General features: G+C 36.2%; 1 protein-coding gene across 2 annotated transcripts in view; it reads right to left on the reverse strand.

The window, feature by feature from the left end:
- Positions 1-19,384, reverse strand: part of LAMA2 (laminin subunit alpha 2) — a 677,031-nt gene that overhangs the window by 89,154 nt on the left and 568,493 nt on the right. For both annotated transcript variants that reach the window (XM_070461486.1, XM_070461485.1), the window contains exons 42-44: positions 7,786-7,902; positions 5,924-6,106; positions 1,369-1,523 (exon numbers count right to left, since the gene is read on the reverse strand). In XM_070461486.1, the coding sequence (XP_070317587.1) occupies positions 1,369-1,523; positions 5,924-6,106; positions 7,786-7,902 (455 nt within the window). The remainder of the gene's footprint in view (positions 1-1,368; positions 1,524-5,923; positions 6,107-7,785; positions 7,903-19,384) is intronic.

Consider the following 19,384-nt stretch of genomic DNA (forward strand, 5'->3'; position numbering starts at 1 on the left):
TTACAATGAAGAAATAATAAAAATGTCCATATCTTTCCACTTGGTAAATAAGTCATAAACTGTGGCTAAAAATGTGATTCACAAGCTGGAATCAAGATTGTCTGGAGAAATACCAACAACCTCAGATATGCAGATAATATCACTCTTATGGAAGAAAGTGAAGAGGAACTAAATAGCTTCCTGATAAGGGTGAAAGAGGAGAGTTAAAAACTCGCTTAAAACTCAACATTCAAACATAAGATTATGGCATCCAGTCCCATCACTTCATGGAAAATAGAAGGGGAAAAAGTGGAAGCAGTGACATATTTTACTTTCTTGGGCTCCAAAATCACTGTGGACAGTGACTGCAGCCATAAAATCAAAAAACTGCTCCTTGGAAGGAAAACTATGACAAAACTAGATAGCATATTAAAAAACAGAGACATCACTTTGCTGACAAAGATCCATATAGTCAAAGCTATCTATGGCTTTTCCAGTAGTCACATATGGACGTAAGAGTTGCATAAAGAAGACTCAGCACCTGAAGAACTGATGCTTTTGAACTGCAGTGATGGAGAAGACTCTTGAGAGTACCTTGGACTGAAAGGAGATCAAACTAAACCTAGAGGAAGTTTAATTTGGAGACGGGAGGTTTGGTTATCTACAAAGATTTCAGATTTCAGTTTAAGCACGATAACATGAAAACTGATATTCATTCTATTTCTAGAAGAATCACAAGATGACTTCACTAAAGTTTCAGATTGGCATTTACAATTCTGTCTGGCTCATTAAACTGTTATCTTTCAGAAAGCTTTGCCTCTATCTTTATAGTCTTATAACTGGGTTAATAAAGAGCAAAATTTTGAGACACATAAAGTGCTTCCTATTCTTATTCCAAAAAAGTATAGAAATTGTAACCAAATTAATTTTTGGTTGCTTGGACTCAAATCAAAAAATATATAGAAAACAATGGTTCATCTTTGCTATTATTCCTTATAAGCTTGTCTGTTCATTCATTCTTCAACCCCATTGGTTGGCCTTTTTTGCTTTCATCAAGAGTAAGGAGTTCTCATCCATGCCTCTTTAGTATACAAAAATAAGGCTTCCATTCTTGCAATCTGTGTTAACTCTATTCAAAGTATAATAAAATATATCAAAACTTTCATTTCCAAAACAGTAAGTGGTGATTATTCTTCTCAAGAAATATCTTTTGAAATATATGGGAAAAAAATATCTAATCTTCCATTCCCCACCTTCCCCACAAATAGCTTCAAATTAAAGGAAAAGGACCAAAGCTCATTCAACAAGATACATTGGCAAAAGTATTTTTTCTGGGAATAATACAAACGTTACAATCATTTATTAATACTGAAAACAGAAGGAACTTACGGAATTAGCCTGTTTTCGGGCTTGGTTTATCAGTTCTTTTATCTCAGAGATATTTTTCTTCAGGTTATCCTCAAGCTCCTTGATGGGTTTAAGTTTGTCTATCAGTCTATCGGCTTCTTGTTCTAGATTTTTCACAGTGGCATCTGCATCTGCAACTGCACAGAACAACATGAGTGCATATCTCACACACACACACACACACACGTATACACATACCCAGACACATGCATAAACATGTGTATATACACACCCAGGCACACACACATGCACACACACATATACACACACCCAGACACACACACACATGTATACACGCACCCAGACACACACATATGCACAAACATGCATACATATACACACACCCAGACACATGCACATGTACAAACACACATACATGCTGCACACACAGACACACTCATACAGAAATGAACATAGCAATATGCTTAACTAAACAATTGAAAGGATTTCATCTTATCCACAAGGCAAAGGCAAGGCCATGGCAGTTGAAGCAGTTTGTGGTAGCAAATGGAAATATTTCAGTTGGGACCCAAGTAGGCCAGAGGGGATGATGTTAGAGAAAGAGGGCTGACAACTTTGGCTTTGGGATTAATGTGCAAATCAGCATTAAAGATGGAGAATATGATGAGCTTAATTAAATGCTTAATTTTTAGCTTCAGTCCCCAAACTAACCTTTATAGCACAGAAATTGAGTCAAAGAATCAAGGAATTGGAAGCATCTTTAAAATGTCACTGAGTCTGTCCAAGCCAGAATTGTACTTAAATCAGGGTTTTCATACAAAATTAGTTTTTTTTTCTTTTTCTGTCTTTCTTTGTACATCTTAAAGAGAAAAGCTATTAAAATGTCTTCTGAAAAACATTTCAATGTTGAGCAACCCTCAGACTGAAGGCCTACATTATACTTTAAATCTTTCATGCTGCAGTTCATTTTTGTTTTGAAAAATAGTTGATTCTCCTGCTCTCTACATTAGGTTGAATCACATTAAACTGTCACTTTTGTAGCTAAAATTTAAAGGAGGTTGAATATTGATAAATTAGAAAGGGGTTTAACCCTAAAACAATTGAAGGTTATTACTGATCCTTAGACTTCCAGCTTGTATTTTTCATAGGGGGGCACAATGACACATGGAAAATCAATTATTCTGTCCCTAGGATGCTGGCAGCCTTATCCAAACTATGTCATTTATTATCTGGCCGAGCATGTACTGTTCTGTTTTCTGTCACTGTGATTCTGATGAAAAAGTGAAACTGCTTAAGGTCCAAGGTTACTGGCCCTGATGAACTAGGAGTGATCTGAGACTGAGTCTTTAGGAATAAATCAAATGAGTGCAAAAGGAAGTAAGTAATATTTTGAAGCATTTTGAACTCATGCTCACAAATATGAGTTATATTGTTCGTGATGTCTAAAAAGAACATAGGTCTATTATTAACCTCAACTAATAGAGCTGCTAGATCAAGAACTATTTTCTCCTGAAATGAGGGTTATTGAGTTCAAAACTCTTGTTACATAATTGTATAGGGAGTCAGCATAAAGATAATTACCCCTTCAGTTTTACACTTTAAATAAACCCTTTGTCCATTTTTTCCCTTCCTTTAATTCCCCAGTATTACTCTGATATTCTTCAAACCATTCTAGAAGTGAGAAAAAAGGGATTTAGACTTAGATTCATGGAAATGAAAAAATTGTTATTCATGGAAATGAAAAAACTACTTAGGCTTAGACAAGTAATAGAGCCCTTTCTTTTAAAGCTCTCAGAAGTTTTTACCTAATGTTTCAGAATGGAACCTGGAAGTCCCCTTATCCCTTGCTATTTTCCCCCCTCTATCTTCTGGAACAGTCAAAGTAATATAGAAATTATCTTCTTGAAGGTTTTTAAAAATAAATCACCTGTGATTTTGAGTCTGATATTCTCTTATGCTGTAGTATTTGGAAACTTCTCACTTTTTCCTATGATTATTTGTGTAGATTTTAAAATTACTTCTGAAGATAGATTTTGATAACAATGTTTTATTAGAAAACTCTCTCTTTTAGAGTTTAAAATATATTAGCCTAGAGTTTTGCCAAGTCCTCTCTTATGTATTAAATTTCTTCCCTTATCTAGTTATATCTCCTGCAGAACTTTGCCTATTTGTTCTTCATTTTCCTTGATTTAAGCAGGTCAAGCATTTAAAATATTTTATCTTTATATTTCTAAAGATACATCTCTTGAATTTATCACATCTATTATTTTCTGTCTTCTAATTTATTAACTCTTTTTCATCTTCTTTCTTTTAGTTAGTTATTCTGTCTGACCCTTAGAGTTGGTTGCCTAACTTGTTTATTTGAAAGCTTTTTAGTAATATAATTGCACTCATTTTCCACTGAGGATAGACTTGGTCATATTTATCAGGTTTAGATATGTTCAGTTTTATTTTTATTATTTTCTACTTAATTTAAACTATGAGGTGTTTAAGACAGATAATTTTTATATCTCAGCGATTGCTCATTTGGTAAGATCTAATTTTATTAATTCTATTTTATGCTTCTCCAAGTATAATTCTCTTGAAGTTGAGAATAATTGCTTGTAAGGAGTGGGGAGTGAGCTTCGGGGGAAAAGCAACAACAACAGTGTAGATCTGATCTACTTTAATTCTGCTAGAAAGAAGTCATTTGGACTTCAGTGACTGCATTTGTATGATCAGAAGCATCATAATTCAATTAAATCTATGGAAGAATTCAATGTTCTACCTTTATATGGATAACATATTTCACTAATTTTTCAAACACACATTCACACACTAATTCCTTTTCTATATCTAGCATTCTTACTGTGACACTGGAAAGAAGAATATCCAATGTTTAAAGCCACATTAAAACATGGAAACATGCAAAGCTGAAGCTTTTTGTAATAAGCAATCAAGCATAAAAATTACTAAAAGGTATGAAAGTAAATATATACATACTGATTTCTGCAGGTAATTTCATATGGAAGTAAAACAGAAAAAATAGAAAATTTATGAGAAAATATTTTTCATAGATATTATAACATAGTGTCTGTCAAGAAAAATAGTACTTTTCACAACAGGTGCTAATTACAAATTCACTCCATTTTAAATCAAACAAGAGTTATCAAATAAAAATCCACAAAACACGTCACTTAGCAGGCCACTGTTCATATTAAAAGTTTTATTATCATGTTCTAATAAGATAGAAACAGACCCAGTGTAATTAGTGTTTATAGATATTATTTCTTTTCATAGATGATAGAATCACAAAAGGGAGATAAATATTATATAAGGCCACTCTCATTTGAGAATCAGTCTGAAAATGAATGAAATGATAACATAAAAGAGTATTATTTACTTTAAAACATCTTTTCATTCTTTTTGGGGGAGGGGGGTTGGATATTGTGATTTGGCATGCCTGTGAACCAGTTATTCAGATGGAATCTGAACTACCGGGGGAGCCTAGCTCTGGGTTTACACAATAAAAGCTGAAAAACTATATGTCTTCTCTTTCCCTCCCCTGAAGAAATGACGAGGAGTGAAACCCTTTTCCCTAACTCTGAAGGACACTTAGCTATGTCTGCACTCCTTGCCCAGGAAGGAGTTAGGTTAGCAGTAGCTATTATTTCAAAGTATCATGAACCTTTGATCTGAGTCAAAGATGCAGAAAAACCAGGCTCCACTCCCCAGTCAAACAGTGTTTGTAATCTGGATTATACAGTGTATAACGTCAATACTGTGTTTTTGTTATTACACTCTACAAATGTTTTAATTCCCAATAAATACACTGGTTCTGTATAAAGAAGGTTAATCTCTTGAGACTGTGAAGTATAAAGAATCAAGCATCTCCTTTGGTACAAGCACATATGAAGATAGCATTTTATCACTTGAAAGAAGAAAACAATATTAAAAATTATAATGCTTATTACTTAATAGTTTAAATTACTATATTTAGTTCTCCCACATTTTCTCAGTAAATCCATATTTAACTCAATATAGTTTAATGCAATATACAAAAGACATGAAGAAATATTCTTCATAAACTAAATATTTTAATTTCCTGATGTTAATTAACTAGAATCTTAAGTAATAAAAGACCAGTATTTTCCAAATTTGAATGCATTCAAGTTGATCCCATTTAGTATTCTTGTCTAACAGGCCTGCTAATTAGAGTGCTCCTTGACCTCTGGGTTCCATGGAATTTCAACAGCTCTGAGGATATAATTTCCCAAGTATAACTGCATTTTCAATTACACTGAAGGATTAAAAAGTATTTGGCATCCCTATGCCAAATACCATGCAGGCTTTGAGAATTCTTAATTTCCTCTTATCGGATGAAACTTGAATAAGATAAGCTCGAGTGAGGAGCTGGGTGTCTTATATTCCAGTTCTGGAGCCGTAGGCATTCAATTGCTGGGGCCAGTCTACGGAGGGAGGAGGGCAGACTGCATCACTATGAGGGCCCCTTCCTGCTCTAGCAGTGATGAGTCTAGGATACTTATAGAGTGTGAAGAAATAAGTGCAATAATCAAAGTGAAAAAGGAGATCTTACTGTTCTTTGAAGGATCTTTTATCACAGCATTTGTTTTGGCTACGCTGTCTGCTAGTTGATTGTAATTTTTCTTCAGGCCATCAAGGTTCTGGTGAAGATCTTTAATCTGCGCCAGTACATCTTTAGCTGTGTCGTTGGCTTGTCTTGCTTTGTCTTTAACGGCTTGCAGTTTAGTGGCTGTGTCTGTAAGCAGAAGACGGGATGAGAAACAAAACAAAGGCTCTGAAGTCAGTGGCTTAATCCACGCTTGTCAGAGAGAGGCTGCGCCTGGCTGACCTCAGGGACTCAGGCATGAGGGAAAGGCTGAACTCTGCCTCAGTCAGCTACAGCAAATGAAGCACATTTTCAGTGAAATTGAATTTTCTCAGGGACCTTCGTTATGAATACTTGATTAGCCCTTAAAATAGCAACATGATTATTCTAAAAGTTCATTGTGGAAGGCGATACTGTGATTTGCTGCTGAACATATTAAAGAGAGAAGTTTATCCATTTGAATCATATAGCCTCATTGAAAATAGTTTTAACATTTAATCTGCACTTCCAGGGTTGGGGGGAGGGAACAAATGTCTTTCAATTTTGGTAGAGAGAGACTTTTTCAGGTATATTAGACCATGGGTTTGTGTAAACAATTTATATTTGTTATCAGTATTGGAAATTTTCTATGAACATATTTACTACTGAAGAAGTGACATGAAAATCAGTACTTAGGCTTTTTAATGTTAAAAAAGTAAAAAAATCATTAAGGTTTTAATAGTTCCTGTTTGGTACAGACGTGTTTCCTTCACCATAATTTTTATAAAAAATGTACATTGCACATATATTTATGTGCCTACTAATATGTTGTAGATTAGTGTTAAGATCACAGCCCCTGAAGTTAAACTATGAGGTTGGAATCTTATGTCTCTTTTAACAACGGCCCTCAGTGTCCCATCTAAGTTTGTCTGTTGTAAAGTGGAGATAATAATGCTGTTCACCTTGTAGGATTAGTATGAGGGTAACATACATTTAACGTGAACATGCTGAATAAGCCTCGCTTAATAAATGTTAGCAACTCTGGTTACTTTTGTATCATGCTATTAAAATATAAAAATAGTATCTCCAAAACAATAGTGCTTTCAGTAACTAATAACAAACATTAACTCCAAATAACAGGTAATGCATAAAAAGATATTATAGACATGGTTCAATCTTAACGTCTTAATGTTTTTGCCAAGAAAAATGTGCTGAAAGGCAGCTGGTTCTTACCTATTCCTGTAGGTACCGTGTATGTGCTAAATTGCTTCAGTTGTGCCCAACTCTTTGTGGTCCCATGGACTATAGCCCGTCAGGCTCCTCTGTCCGTGGGATTCTCCAGTCAAGAATAGTGGAGTGGGTTGCCATGCCCTCCTCCAGGGGATCTTCCTGACCCAGGGATCAAACCTGAATCTTTTATATCTCCTGCATTGGCAGGTGGGTTCTTTACCACTAGGCCACCTGGAAAGCCCTGTAGGTACTGTAATAAACTGCAATTTTGAGGTAGTAAATGAACATTTTAGAGGATAGTGTCTGTATGATATTCTTTCACACCAATGTAAGATTTCCTGGGCTGAAATGTGGAAGAACAATACATTAACAAGATGTCTATTATTTTCTTTTTTGTAATTTATTCCTACAAATGTCAGTTAAAAAAATGATAAACATCCTGGTGAAAAGTGTTTCTTAGCTTCTCATTCTTACAAAGAATTCATAAGTAGGAAAAACCATTATCTAATAGCCTGACAATGGTACAAAGATAGTGCTAAGAAATACAGGCAGAGGTGGAACATTTTTTAAAAGTTCATTTCCATTAGGATAGGATAGCTTGCAGTGTCTGGAAATCTTACCATTTGGAATGGCTGCTAGCTTGTCCAAAGTGTCATTCAAAGCTCTTAGGAGATCCCCGTTTCTGATATTGGCATCGTCTAATCTGGTTGTCAAGCCATTCAGTTGGTCATCATTTTCTGTGAACAGAAAACAAAAAAGGATGAAACAATTTTAATCCTCTCTGAACTTACAGATGGATATACAGTTTCAGGTTATTTTATAAAATTAATTGTTATTGGGGCACAGTTTCTTTACAATGTTGCATCGTTTCTGCAGGACAGAAAAGTGAGTCAGTTATATGTTCACATACACCCCCTAGTGAGTCAGTTATATGTTCACATACACCCCCTAGTTTTTGGATCTCTTTCCCATCTAGGTCACTTCAGAGTGCTGAGTAGAGGTCACTGCGCTATACAGTAGATTCTCACTAGTTATCTATTTTATACATAGTAGAGTGTATATGTCAATCCCGATCTCCCAATTCACCCCACTCCTGCTTCCTCTCTTGGTATCCATACATCTGTTACTCTTGTTTGTGTCTCTATTTTTGCCTTGCAAATGAGTTCATTTCGTGCATTCAACTAAAGTGAGTGCATCATTTTTATAGATTCCATATAAAAGCTATATTATACAATTTCAGGTTATTTTAATAAATAATTATTTAATAAGAAGAAAATTAATTTATTTTAACTTATTGGCATCTGTATACAATATATTTCAGATCAGATTATAAAATATGTATTTATATGACTGTGTGACACACAAATATATTCAACAATTATATTTTTTCTGGTAACTTATTCTTATTTGACTTCATTTGATGGTTTTCTATGGAGAAAAACTTTGAAAGATTTGGTCTTTTATTGCATCTATAATGATACCCTCTTGATATCACTCAAATTAATGTCATTATTTTTAAAACTTTATTATCAAAATGGATCACTGAATTAGTTTTAAAAAATCTCAAATAGATATGACTGTTAAGCAGAATCTCCCAACTTATTAATGATCACTTAGTAATATTTGAAAAAAATAAAAATCAAAGGGATGAAAAAACAGCCTCTGGCACATTTTTGTTTTTTTATAGAGAAAATAACATTTTACAAATTGATTTAAGTAGTCTTTATATAGGTTTTTTTCTTGCTACTTTAGCAGGCTTTCTTTAACAATTAAAATGTATTATTTACTGTGGAAGTGGAAGGGTCAATTGCTCAGTTGTGTCTGACTCTTTGCAACCTGATGGACTGTAGCCTGCCAGACTTCTCTGTCCATGGAATTCTCCAGGCAAGAATACTGGAGTGAGTTGCTATTCCCTACTCCAGGGGATCTTCCTGACCCAGGGATTGAACTTGGGTCTCGAGCATTGTAGGCAGATTCTTTACCCTCTCATTCACAGGGGAAGTCAGATAATGTAATATTACTAGTATAAATTGCCCAGCTTCTCTCCACTAATTTTTTAACACGTTCAAATGTTAAGTTAGTTTGTCTATAACATTGTATTTTATAGCACATAAAAACCAGGAATGACACAAGAAAGACAGATAAAGATGGTATGAAGGATGACGCACTAAATGATGTACTTTCATTTTACACCTGGTTGTGCTGGTTAATTTGTTTTCTCTGTGCAAATACTTTTGTTTTTTCATTTAAAGAAGTTAAAGAAGAAAAGTAACTTGAAACGCTGAAGACCATTATCTACCAACACCGACTGTTGCTCTCATCACTTTCCTGGTACCCAGAGTGGGCAGACCAGAAGACTACACCTCACTGAACAGAACAGAGCAGTTTTGATTGGATTGTGTGTCCACCTCTTGCAGAGGTGGTGTGTCTGGCTTCTTGGAGGAACGAAACAAGCCGCTGGCAGCTTAGGGAACAATCTTTGTTTTTATTGGCTTTCATCTGGGAAGACTAGCAAAGGGAAGGGGAGATAGATGGAAGATTCTTAACTATCAGTGTTCTGGATGTGATAAAGAGTACTGAACATATTAATTAATGATCCATTCCATTTCATATCAGGGTTTTATAGGCAGACGAATCACACCACTGTTATACCACAGTAATATAAGCACATAATATTGTTGGAGGCATCTGCTTTTAGGTTCCAAGCCAAACATCTAACATTATAGAAAAATAAAGCATAAAATATTCCAGAAAAACGTGGCTCTAAAACATCAATATGTCCATTCCAGTCACTAAGATATTATTTTCAATGCTAGTCCTTCAAAATATACTTTCCAAGTAATTAGATTTTCTCCTCTGTCAATCACAATTTATCTTTCTTTTAATACTTCTGCTATTTTCACTGTACTAAAATAAAATCTTTGAATAGGTTATGGAAAGAATACTTTTTGAAATAAAGACAATCTCACTATGACTGTGATATCTATACAAATTCCCTGAGAATAGTTAAAGGCTGTTCTTTTGATAATAATTTAGAAGCCTTCATCAATTAAGGAAATGGAACAGTACAAATTTCATTTCTTAGTTTCTTGATTGGATTTGACTTTTTAAACAATGAAACATTTAAAATGTGCTGGCAAGCAAGATATTCATGTACAACTGAGAAAACCATTAATTTAAAGGGCATCACTTGGTTTATACTATTTTATGAATTCTGATAACAAATACTGGCTGAACAATCAGGCCAATTATTCAGAACAAAGACTGATTTGAGGAACATTGTTACTGCCATTCCTCAAGTTTCAAAGCAGTAATTTTGTTCCTCTGCTTTCTGTACTAGAAAGTAAAAATGGGACTATTCTGAGCCTGTTCTGATTTCTTTGTTTCAGGATTTGACTCTTTTCTTCTTAGGTTATCCTTTCTTATACCCTAATTATTTTTCTCTGAAGTACCTTTTAGAATTTCTCAAACCAAGTCTAATCACTTTATCACTTTGTCAGTCTAATTCTTTAGATAAGCAGAAGTTGTGTGCAGAAAATAATTGCTGATTTTAAAGTGTAAAACATAAAATGTTAGCCATGCAAAACTAGGAAAATAAATGATCCAAGGCTGCCTTTAAATGAAGATACCTGAGGCAGAGGTTTCTATAATAAAAATGAAAGGAAGAATGCATGGGTAGCAGTTTGAACGGTAACACGGACAAAGAGAGAATTATTGGTAGTTAAGATAAATCCAATCCAACTCTTACAATTTTTGATGAACAAGAAAAGGAGCCAAATTACAATCCACAGTGCTATCTTGCACACCTTTCTCTCCTTATTTCCTCACTTTTCATACCCAATAGCTATAGCCAAGTCACCTATGCTCTCTCCAGATACAGCATCCACTGAACCTCAGTGGCTCCATACACACGCTCTAATTTTGGCGCTCCCTTTCTCATCCACTCCCACACACTAGAAGACAAGTGTCCAGGATGAGTTTGGCAAAGACAGAGCTCATAAACAGAGAAAACAGGCAGAGCAGCCAGGCTGGACTGTGAACACGCCTGACAACATCATTTCCCCTTGTGTAACATCGAATGAGGTAGACGTATTCAGAATGAAAATCACTAGGCAGAGTCGCAAGTTACTTCCATTAATAATAATACTAATTTACTCATGTTGACCATGTTCCTGTTACTACGCTAAACGTATTAGTGTTTAGCTAACTTGGAACTGGTAACATTGAACTATGTAATAATTCAAAATAAAGCTATTACAGGTATTTCTTTGATCATTGATGATGCATTCTTTTACATAATCTAGCCATTAGAGAAAGTAGTATAATGCAATGAAATAATTATAGGACTTAAAGTTGGAAGATGTGGGTTCAAATATCATTTCTATCCATTTTTACAAGTGTAAAATGAAGATTATGTCATATGACTGTTACGAGAAATCAGCTGAAGGATGTATGAGGAAGTATTGGATTTATTATGCAGTTATTAAAAGGTAACAAAATAATTTACACCGGTTTGGTATGGGTCGAGAATTGCTTTGGTATTTTTGCCAGTTTTCAGTAATGTTATTTATGATTTACTTTCTTCTGTGTTTAAAGTGCATCATCGAGAATCTAAAGTTGCTTATTTTCCTTCTATATGTTCTTAATATATAGCCCCCATTATCAACTAAATATAAGAATGATTTTATATATTTTAATGGGAATGTTCTATTTTGACTATTCAAACATATCTAATTAAGTTCCTCAAATTCAATTTTTAACTTTTTACTCACATGAAAGTGAAAGTCACTCAGTTGTGTCTGACTCTTTGTGACCCCATGGACTATACAGTTCATGGAATTCTCCAGGCCAGAATACTGGAGTAGATAACAAAACACAAATAAATACCTTGAGAGAATCTCTCATTCATAAGGGTGAAGTTTGTAGAATTGTTTTCAATATTGAAGGGGTCTAGTTAAATGGAACTACTGCAAATTACCATATAGATAACATTTTGCAAACAAAATTTTCATTATCATGAAATTTGTCTTATGAGCTACTACTACTTAAACTCAGTTTCACTTTTGATTTGCTTCTTTATCAAAAAATGGAGGAATGGCTTCTCTTTTAAGATTTTTTTATACAAATATTTTACAAAGTAACAAATATGTTTCATCTTTTGTTGTAGAGGCTCCTTCTAAATTGTTGCTGTTTAGTCACCCAGTCGTGTCTGACTCTTTGCAACTCCATGGACTGCAGCACACCAGGCCTCTCTGTCCCTCACCATCTCCCGAAGTTTGTCCAGATTCATGTCCATTGCATCGGTGCATCCAGCCATCTCATCCTCTGATGCCCTCTTCTCCTTCTGCCTTCAATCTTTCCCAGCATCAGAGACTTTTCCAATGAGTCGGCTGTTCACATCAGATGACCAAAATACTGGAGCTTCAGTTTCAGCATCAGTTCTTCCAATGATTATTCAGGGTTGATTACCCTTAAGATTGACTGATTTGATCCCCCTGCTGTACAAGGGACTCTCAGGAATCTTCTCCAGAATCACAATTCGAAGGCATCCGTTCTTCGGCATTCTGCCTTCTCTACGGTCCAGCTCTCACCACAGTAAGTGACCACTAGGAAGACCATACATAACCTTGACTATATGGACCTCTGTCGGCAGAGTAGTGTCTCTGCTTTTCAACCCACTGTCTAGGCTTGTCATAACTTTCCTGCCTGGAAGCAAATGTCTTTGATTTCATGGTTGCAGTCACCACCCACAGTGATTTTAGAGCCTAAGAAGAGGAAATTTGTCACTACTTCCATCTTTTCCCCCTCTATTTGCCATGAAGTAATGGGGCCAGATGTCATGATCTTTATTTTTTTTAATATTTAGTTTTTAGCTGGCTCTTTCACTCTCCTCCTTCACCCTCATCGAGAGACTCTTTAGTTCCTCTTTGCTTTCTGCCATTAGAGTGGTATCATTTGCATATCTAAAGTTGTTGATGTTTCTCCTGCCTATCTTGATTCCAGCTTATAAATTGTTCAGCCCAGCATTCCTTCTGAATTAGAGAGCAGGTTAACTTCTGCAGTGCTTTTAAACACAGTTCTGAAGCAGAGTTTGGAAGAGGTAAGGGATCCGTATGAGGTCACGTGAACACCTTGATTTCGACCTTTCTGGTACTGAGAGATTCCTGCAATGCTCATCCATTCACTCATTTATCAAACCTTTGTTAGGGCCATGAATGTTAATGTGTCACCTCTACACCATGGCCAAAGGCCAGCAGTGCTTAAAAACATCATCTTTGGAACCACATTAACTTGGGCTAGTTAAAGTGTTGGCTCTACTAAGTGTATGCAGCGTATTCAAACAGAATTTCTTCGACTTAAATGATTCTGGTGGCTCAGCTGGTAAAGAATCTGCCTGCAATGCAGGAGACCTGGGTTCAATATCTGGGTCAAGAAGATTCCCCTGGAGAAGGGAATGGCTACCCACTCCAGTATTCTTGTCTAGATAATCCCATGGACAGAGGACCCTGGCGGGCTACAGTCCATGGGGTCGCAAAGAGTTGGACTGAGCAACTAATACTTTCACTTACATACAAAAATGGTAACTTGACTACATTTTATAATACGTGATTGCTCTATGCATGCGAGGTCAGTCACTTAGTCATGTTCAATTCTTTGTGACCCCATGGACTGTAGCCCGCCAGGGTCCTCTGTTCATAGAATTTCCCAGGCAAGAATACTGGAGTGGGCTGCCATTTCCTTCCTGACCCAGGGATCAAACCTGCGTCTCCTATGTCTCCTGCATTGGCAGTTGGAGTCTTTTCCACTGAGCCACCTGGGAAGCCCTTGATTACTCTATACAATTTATTAATTTTATTAGATTATATTATGTTTTTACCTTTGAATGTTTTGAGAACATAAGAGGTAAAATTTATCTCAAGCCACATTACTGTAATTTTTCATCCACTTACATGAACCTGCCCCCAAGTCAACCCCACCACTGAGCGCAAGATCCCAACACTCGTAGTGAAGGAAGAGCAGGTGAGTAAGGAAGAAACCTGGGTGAAATCCAAAATCCCATTCTTGTCGCTGGCCTCCTTTCAATTGATTTGATGAGGTTGCTCCACCCAGTCTTTCCATGCTGGGGCACACCTAACCTGCTTCCATTACATTTTTCCTATGCTTACCTTTTCCCACTTGCTGTCACAAGTTTGGGATGTGTCCTATCTCTGATTTCCTCTTTTGCCCAGACATGCCCCTTACATGTACCATGCAAGGGAACTTCTAAGATCAGTAAATAGGGCCTGTGTTTATAGGAAGGCATGTTACTGGGAAACTTTGTCCTGATTGAAAACTGACAAATCTGTTCTTGTCTGCCTTGACCACAGTGCTCACTAGGCCCTCAATAGCTGTTTGCTGGAACTGAACATGTTCTCCCTCCCACCACCAGATTATAGTTGAAGCCTAAGGAGAGGAGAGAAGGGGGATTTGTCTGGTGGCTCAGACACTAAAGTGTCTGCCTGAAATGTGAAAGAACTGGGTTCAGCCTCTGGGTCGTGAAGATCCCCTGCAGAAGGAAATGGCAACCAATTCCAGTACTCTTCCCTAGAAAATCCCATGGACGGAGGAGCCTGGTAGGCTATAGTCCATAAAGTTGCAAAGAGTTGGACACAACTGAGCGACTTCACTTTCACTATCATCTCCAAAGTCTTAAGATATCAGGATAGAGGACAGTCTTTTCTTCAGCCAGTTGAATGAGAAACCAAAATATTCAGACATCAAAAACTCCATGTGGTTTTTCTAGGACAAGCTCCAAAGCCTGAGTGTGGGTTTGTAGGCTCCTTTTGTTTTGGCCAGCAAGGTATTCTAAAACAAATGTAATTTAAATATCTTTAAGTGAGACAAGTGCTCTCTGGTTCTATTAGTTTCTGTTGTTCTGTGTTTGGCCCTTATTTCGCCACTTCTCATTTAAACTCTGAAACCGAGTCCAACTTTATTTTCATTTCTCAATTTTCTCTATTCACACACCTAAGGAGGAACTAAAACTCTGCATGAGGAATCAGCAATTTATACAGGAAAAGATTAGCTTGTTCTCTGGACTACAATAGGCTAGGGGATCCAGGGTTGGTTTTATCCATTTAATCCAAAATTATTTTTTTGTCAATGGAATGGTTTGTTTGTCTTTCTCTTGCACACTTTTGGGAAGGCAGATTCTGGCAAATGGTAGTATGCATATTAAAAAACAAAACAAAACAAAATCAGTCCTGGGTGTTCATTGGAAGGATTGATGTTGAAGCTGAAACTCCAATACGTTGGCCACCTGATGTGAAGAGCTGACTCATTTGAAAAGACCCTGATGCTGCTGGGAAAGATTGAGGGCAGGAAGAGAAGGGGATGACAGAGGATGAGATGGCTGGATGGCATCACCAATTCAATGGATGTGGGTTTGGGTGGACTCCGGGAGTTGATGATGGACAGGGAGGCCTGGCGTGCTGAATTCATGGGATCGCAGAGTCAGACATGACTGAGTGACTGAACTGAACTGAAAACTTATTGGAAGCCCAAGAAGTATTTTTTCTAAGGCAAAAAAAGATGTCTAATGCAAGGAGTTAAAACTAATACAATATAAATATATAATATATATTATATGTGTGTATATATTATACATTATATTAATAATTATATAATAATCATATATTAATGTATGTGTGTATATTAATATATTATATATGCATTATATACATACACACACACATACACACACACACACACACACACACACACACACACACACACACTGGGACTTCTCTGGTAGCTCAGTTGGTAAAGAATCTGTCTGCAGTGCAGGAGACCCCAGTTCAATCCCTAGGTTGGGAAGATCCCTTGGAGAAGGAAATAGCAGTCTACTTTAGTATTCTTGCCTGAAGAATCTCATGGTCCGAAGAGCCTGGCAGGCTACAGTCCATGGGTTGCAAGAGTGGTTTAGTGACTAAACCACTATATATATATATATATATATATATATATATATATATGTATATGTATAATTTCGGCTGTCCTATGCGGCTTGTGGGATTTGGTTGCCTGACCAGGGATTGAACCCCCACCCTTGGCAATGAAAGCATGGAGTCTTCACCACTGGACCACCAGGGAATTCCCAAGAGGAGTCTAGTTTTAATAATATAAAAATACTTTTATTTATTTATTATTGGGAGAGAGGAATAGCTACTTTATTCAGAAAGTCAGCAGACTGAGAAGATTAGTGTCCTAAAAATTTTAATTCCTAAATCATACTTCAGTTTAATATTACTACAATATTCCTGTTTATTCTGTTTGTATCTAATCTGAAATAATAACACAGACTCTTAACAGGTTAGTAATTGCAAGTGTGTTATATTCATGATCGCAAAACCATTTTGATACATTTGTCTGGTCTGAATGACTCAGTGTCTGGAGGGTCATGGTACAGAAGGAAAATACGGATTAATTTGATTAATGTTTGGGGTAATTCTGGCACTGTTCTATGTTTTGGACAACATCATAAGTCATACAGTTCATTGATTCCATATCCTTGGGCTTGAGAATAGATCTTTTTATTCAATGTGCATGTCATTCATTTTATAGAGAGTTCTCTATTTGTTCATAATTAAATAATTTCACTTATTTTGAGCAAAGTTTGAAAAGTAGGGTTAAATTAAGAGGCAAATAAAGTTTAAAAGTTACTGTATATAAGATAAGGTATATAATGATAGAATTTTAGTATTTTCAGACTTCTAATATACCATCCTCAACTTCAATCTTTGCCCTGTACATATTCCATGAGAGCCTCACCTGGCTTTTTTTTTTTTTTTTTTTGACAAAATCCTTTGTCAATCTGCAAAGTAGTATTAATTCACCCAGTGGCATCAATTTGTCTTCTAGGTTTTTTGGTCATCAATTTGTATCAAGCCCCATATCCATCAACAAAACAATTTTTATCTCCATGGACATTCAATCAATTTGATACAGACTGGTCTCAAATGGCAAATGTGCACAAGGGCAAATTTACTTTTATAAATGTATACTCAAAACTTAAAAGGCAAAACAAACTGCTCCTGGCAAGTTCAGGTTCTCTGAAGGCAAGGACAGCATAAAGATGGCAGGGAGCAGCTCTAAGTTATTCATGACTAAAGCTCATGAACTAACTGGATTGTACTGACTAGAACCAAGTAACACATTAGAAATATGGAGGGTATACTGCCTCACCATTTTTATCCCTTCTAACACCAGGCACCATGGAGAGAGAAATGACTAAATCTCTATTTTAATAGCTGCTGTCAAGTATTTTGCTCTGTAGGGCCTATTTCAGCAGTTCCTGGTGGTAATATATGGCATTTCCCTGATTAAGAGCCATTTTATAACTTGTGTAATTGGCCACAAATCAGGGGAATGTCATAATGTAGCAGGAAAACATTCCCATCTCCGTCAGAGCCCTGGCTTGGATTTCTGGAGGAATTATTACTTGAGTAGTTTGTGGGTTTTCATTACTTTAAATAATGTACTACCTGAAGTACAAAAAAGGACATTTAAACTAATGAACCTTTCTGTCACCTAACCCTGGCTACCACACCTGTCCTTAGGTTTCTTTTTCCCTTGGAGAAAATAAGATTCTTTTTCCATTTTTATAACACCAGTGTTTGTGGGGAAATAGAGTCAAGGACAGGGCTGGGATCAGGGTGAGGAGACTCAGGCATTCACTTCAGGTGTGAAATTCAAAGGGGCCCCCCAAAACTCAGTGTTCAAGATAAAACATTTTCATGCAGTATTTTTTTTTAAATCACATTTAATTAAAAAAAGATCAATATGAGCAAAATATTAAACATTTCCAACAGAAGCAGAATCTAACCCTGCATTTGTGTGGCTGGACCTCTCAGCTCACCCTGATCTCGGCTCTGGGCGAGCGCGTGGGGGGAAAGGCATGATGACCAAGTAACAAGGTGACCCGACTCGCCAGGTGAGGAGAGCAGGACTGACTCTACAGCTATTGTTCAGGCTGTGATGAGTGCAGTTTCCTGCATAGGATTATACATATAAGGGGTCATATTTTACCTATGATATGCAATCCAAAGCATTTACTGTCAGAGTGCTATCTATAATGGAGACAAAACGTGTAATTCCATACCAGCCTCTATTGGAAATCAAAGACTATTCATTGAGAGCATTGGCAAATATAAATGATAAAAATATCTTTTCTTTCTAAGGTTAGTAAAGACAAACATTATTCTTTTATTTAAAAAATATGCTTATTTCCTGAATTGAGATAGTCACTGTGATACTATACACCAAAATACAAGGCTAAAAAGAAGATCCTGCTACTGTCCTCAAGAAGATGGATGCTAAGCCCATGGCTGTGATGATCTGACAACTCTGTGAGAAAGGGGTGCACAGAGGAGGCATGTAATTCAGATGGGGTGCCAGGCCTCCCGGAGATGATAACACTTGGACTAAATCTTGAAGGTCTGGTAGGAGGTAGTTGGTTGGAAAAAAGGGATGGTGAGGAGTTCCAAAGAGAAGAATGAACACTGCAGAATGTGGAGGTTTGAAGTGGCAGCAAGTTTTCAGAGAACATGAATACCTCAGTAAGGTTGGGGATCTGGATGCAAGCCAGAAAAGGGGAAGGAATGAGACCAAAGACAGAAACAGCAGGCAATTACATGAGGACAGGAGATATTTGAATGAAATAATAAATATAATAACTTATCTAGAATGTGGGCTGTATTGAATTTTTAATGCAAAACCCATGCCATATCAAGTCAGATATTTTATGCACTTTGATCTTTGAATTAGGGATAAAATACACAAAAATGTATTTAGATGGCAAAAACTTTTTGAGAGATGTGCTCCACTAAATCAAAAGCTGCACAAAGATATTTATACTACATCTGCCTTATTCACTCATTTGTGACTATAATTTATAAAGTCAAAAAAGGTGGCATTTGATGCTCTTTAAAAGTTGCCATACTTTAAAAATTAAAAGTTCCTCTACTTAAGACACAGATGAAATGATGTTACAGAAATTAGGTTTAAAAATTCTGAAGTAATGCCCAGTACAAAATGACATGTGAAGGCAAAATACAGTAAAACTGATAAGATAGTTTACTTGCACTAAATCTAGATGGTAAAAATAATCATAACAACCACAGTGCAATAATTACATTTTTCTAGTAATCTGATAAAATACCCTACCAATTACAACTACAA

The sequence above is a fragment of the Odocoileus virginianus genome, chromosome 34, assembly GCF_023699985.2.
Source record: "Odocoileus virginianus isolate 20LAN1187 ecotype Illinois chromosome 34, Ovbor_1.2, whole genome shotgun sequence".
In the NCBI taxonomy this organism is placed as follows: domain Eukaryota; kingdom Metazoa; phylum Chordata; class Mammalia; order Artiodactyla; family Cervidae; genus Odocoileus; species Odocoileus virginianus.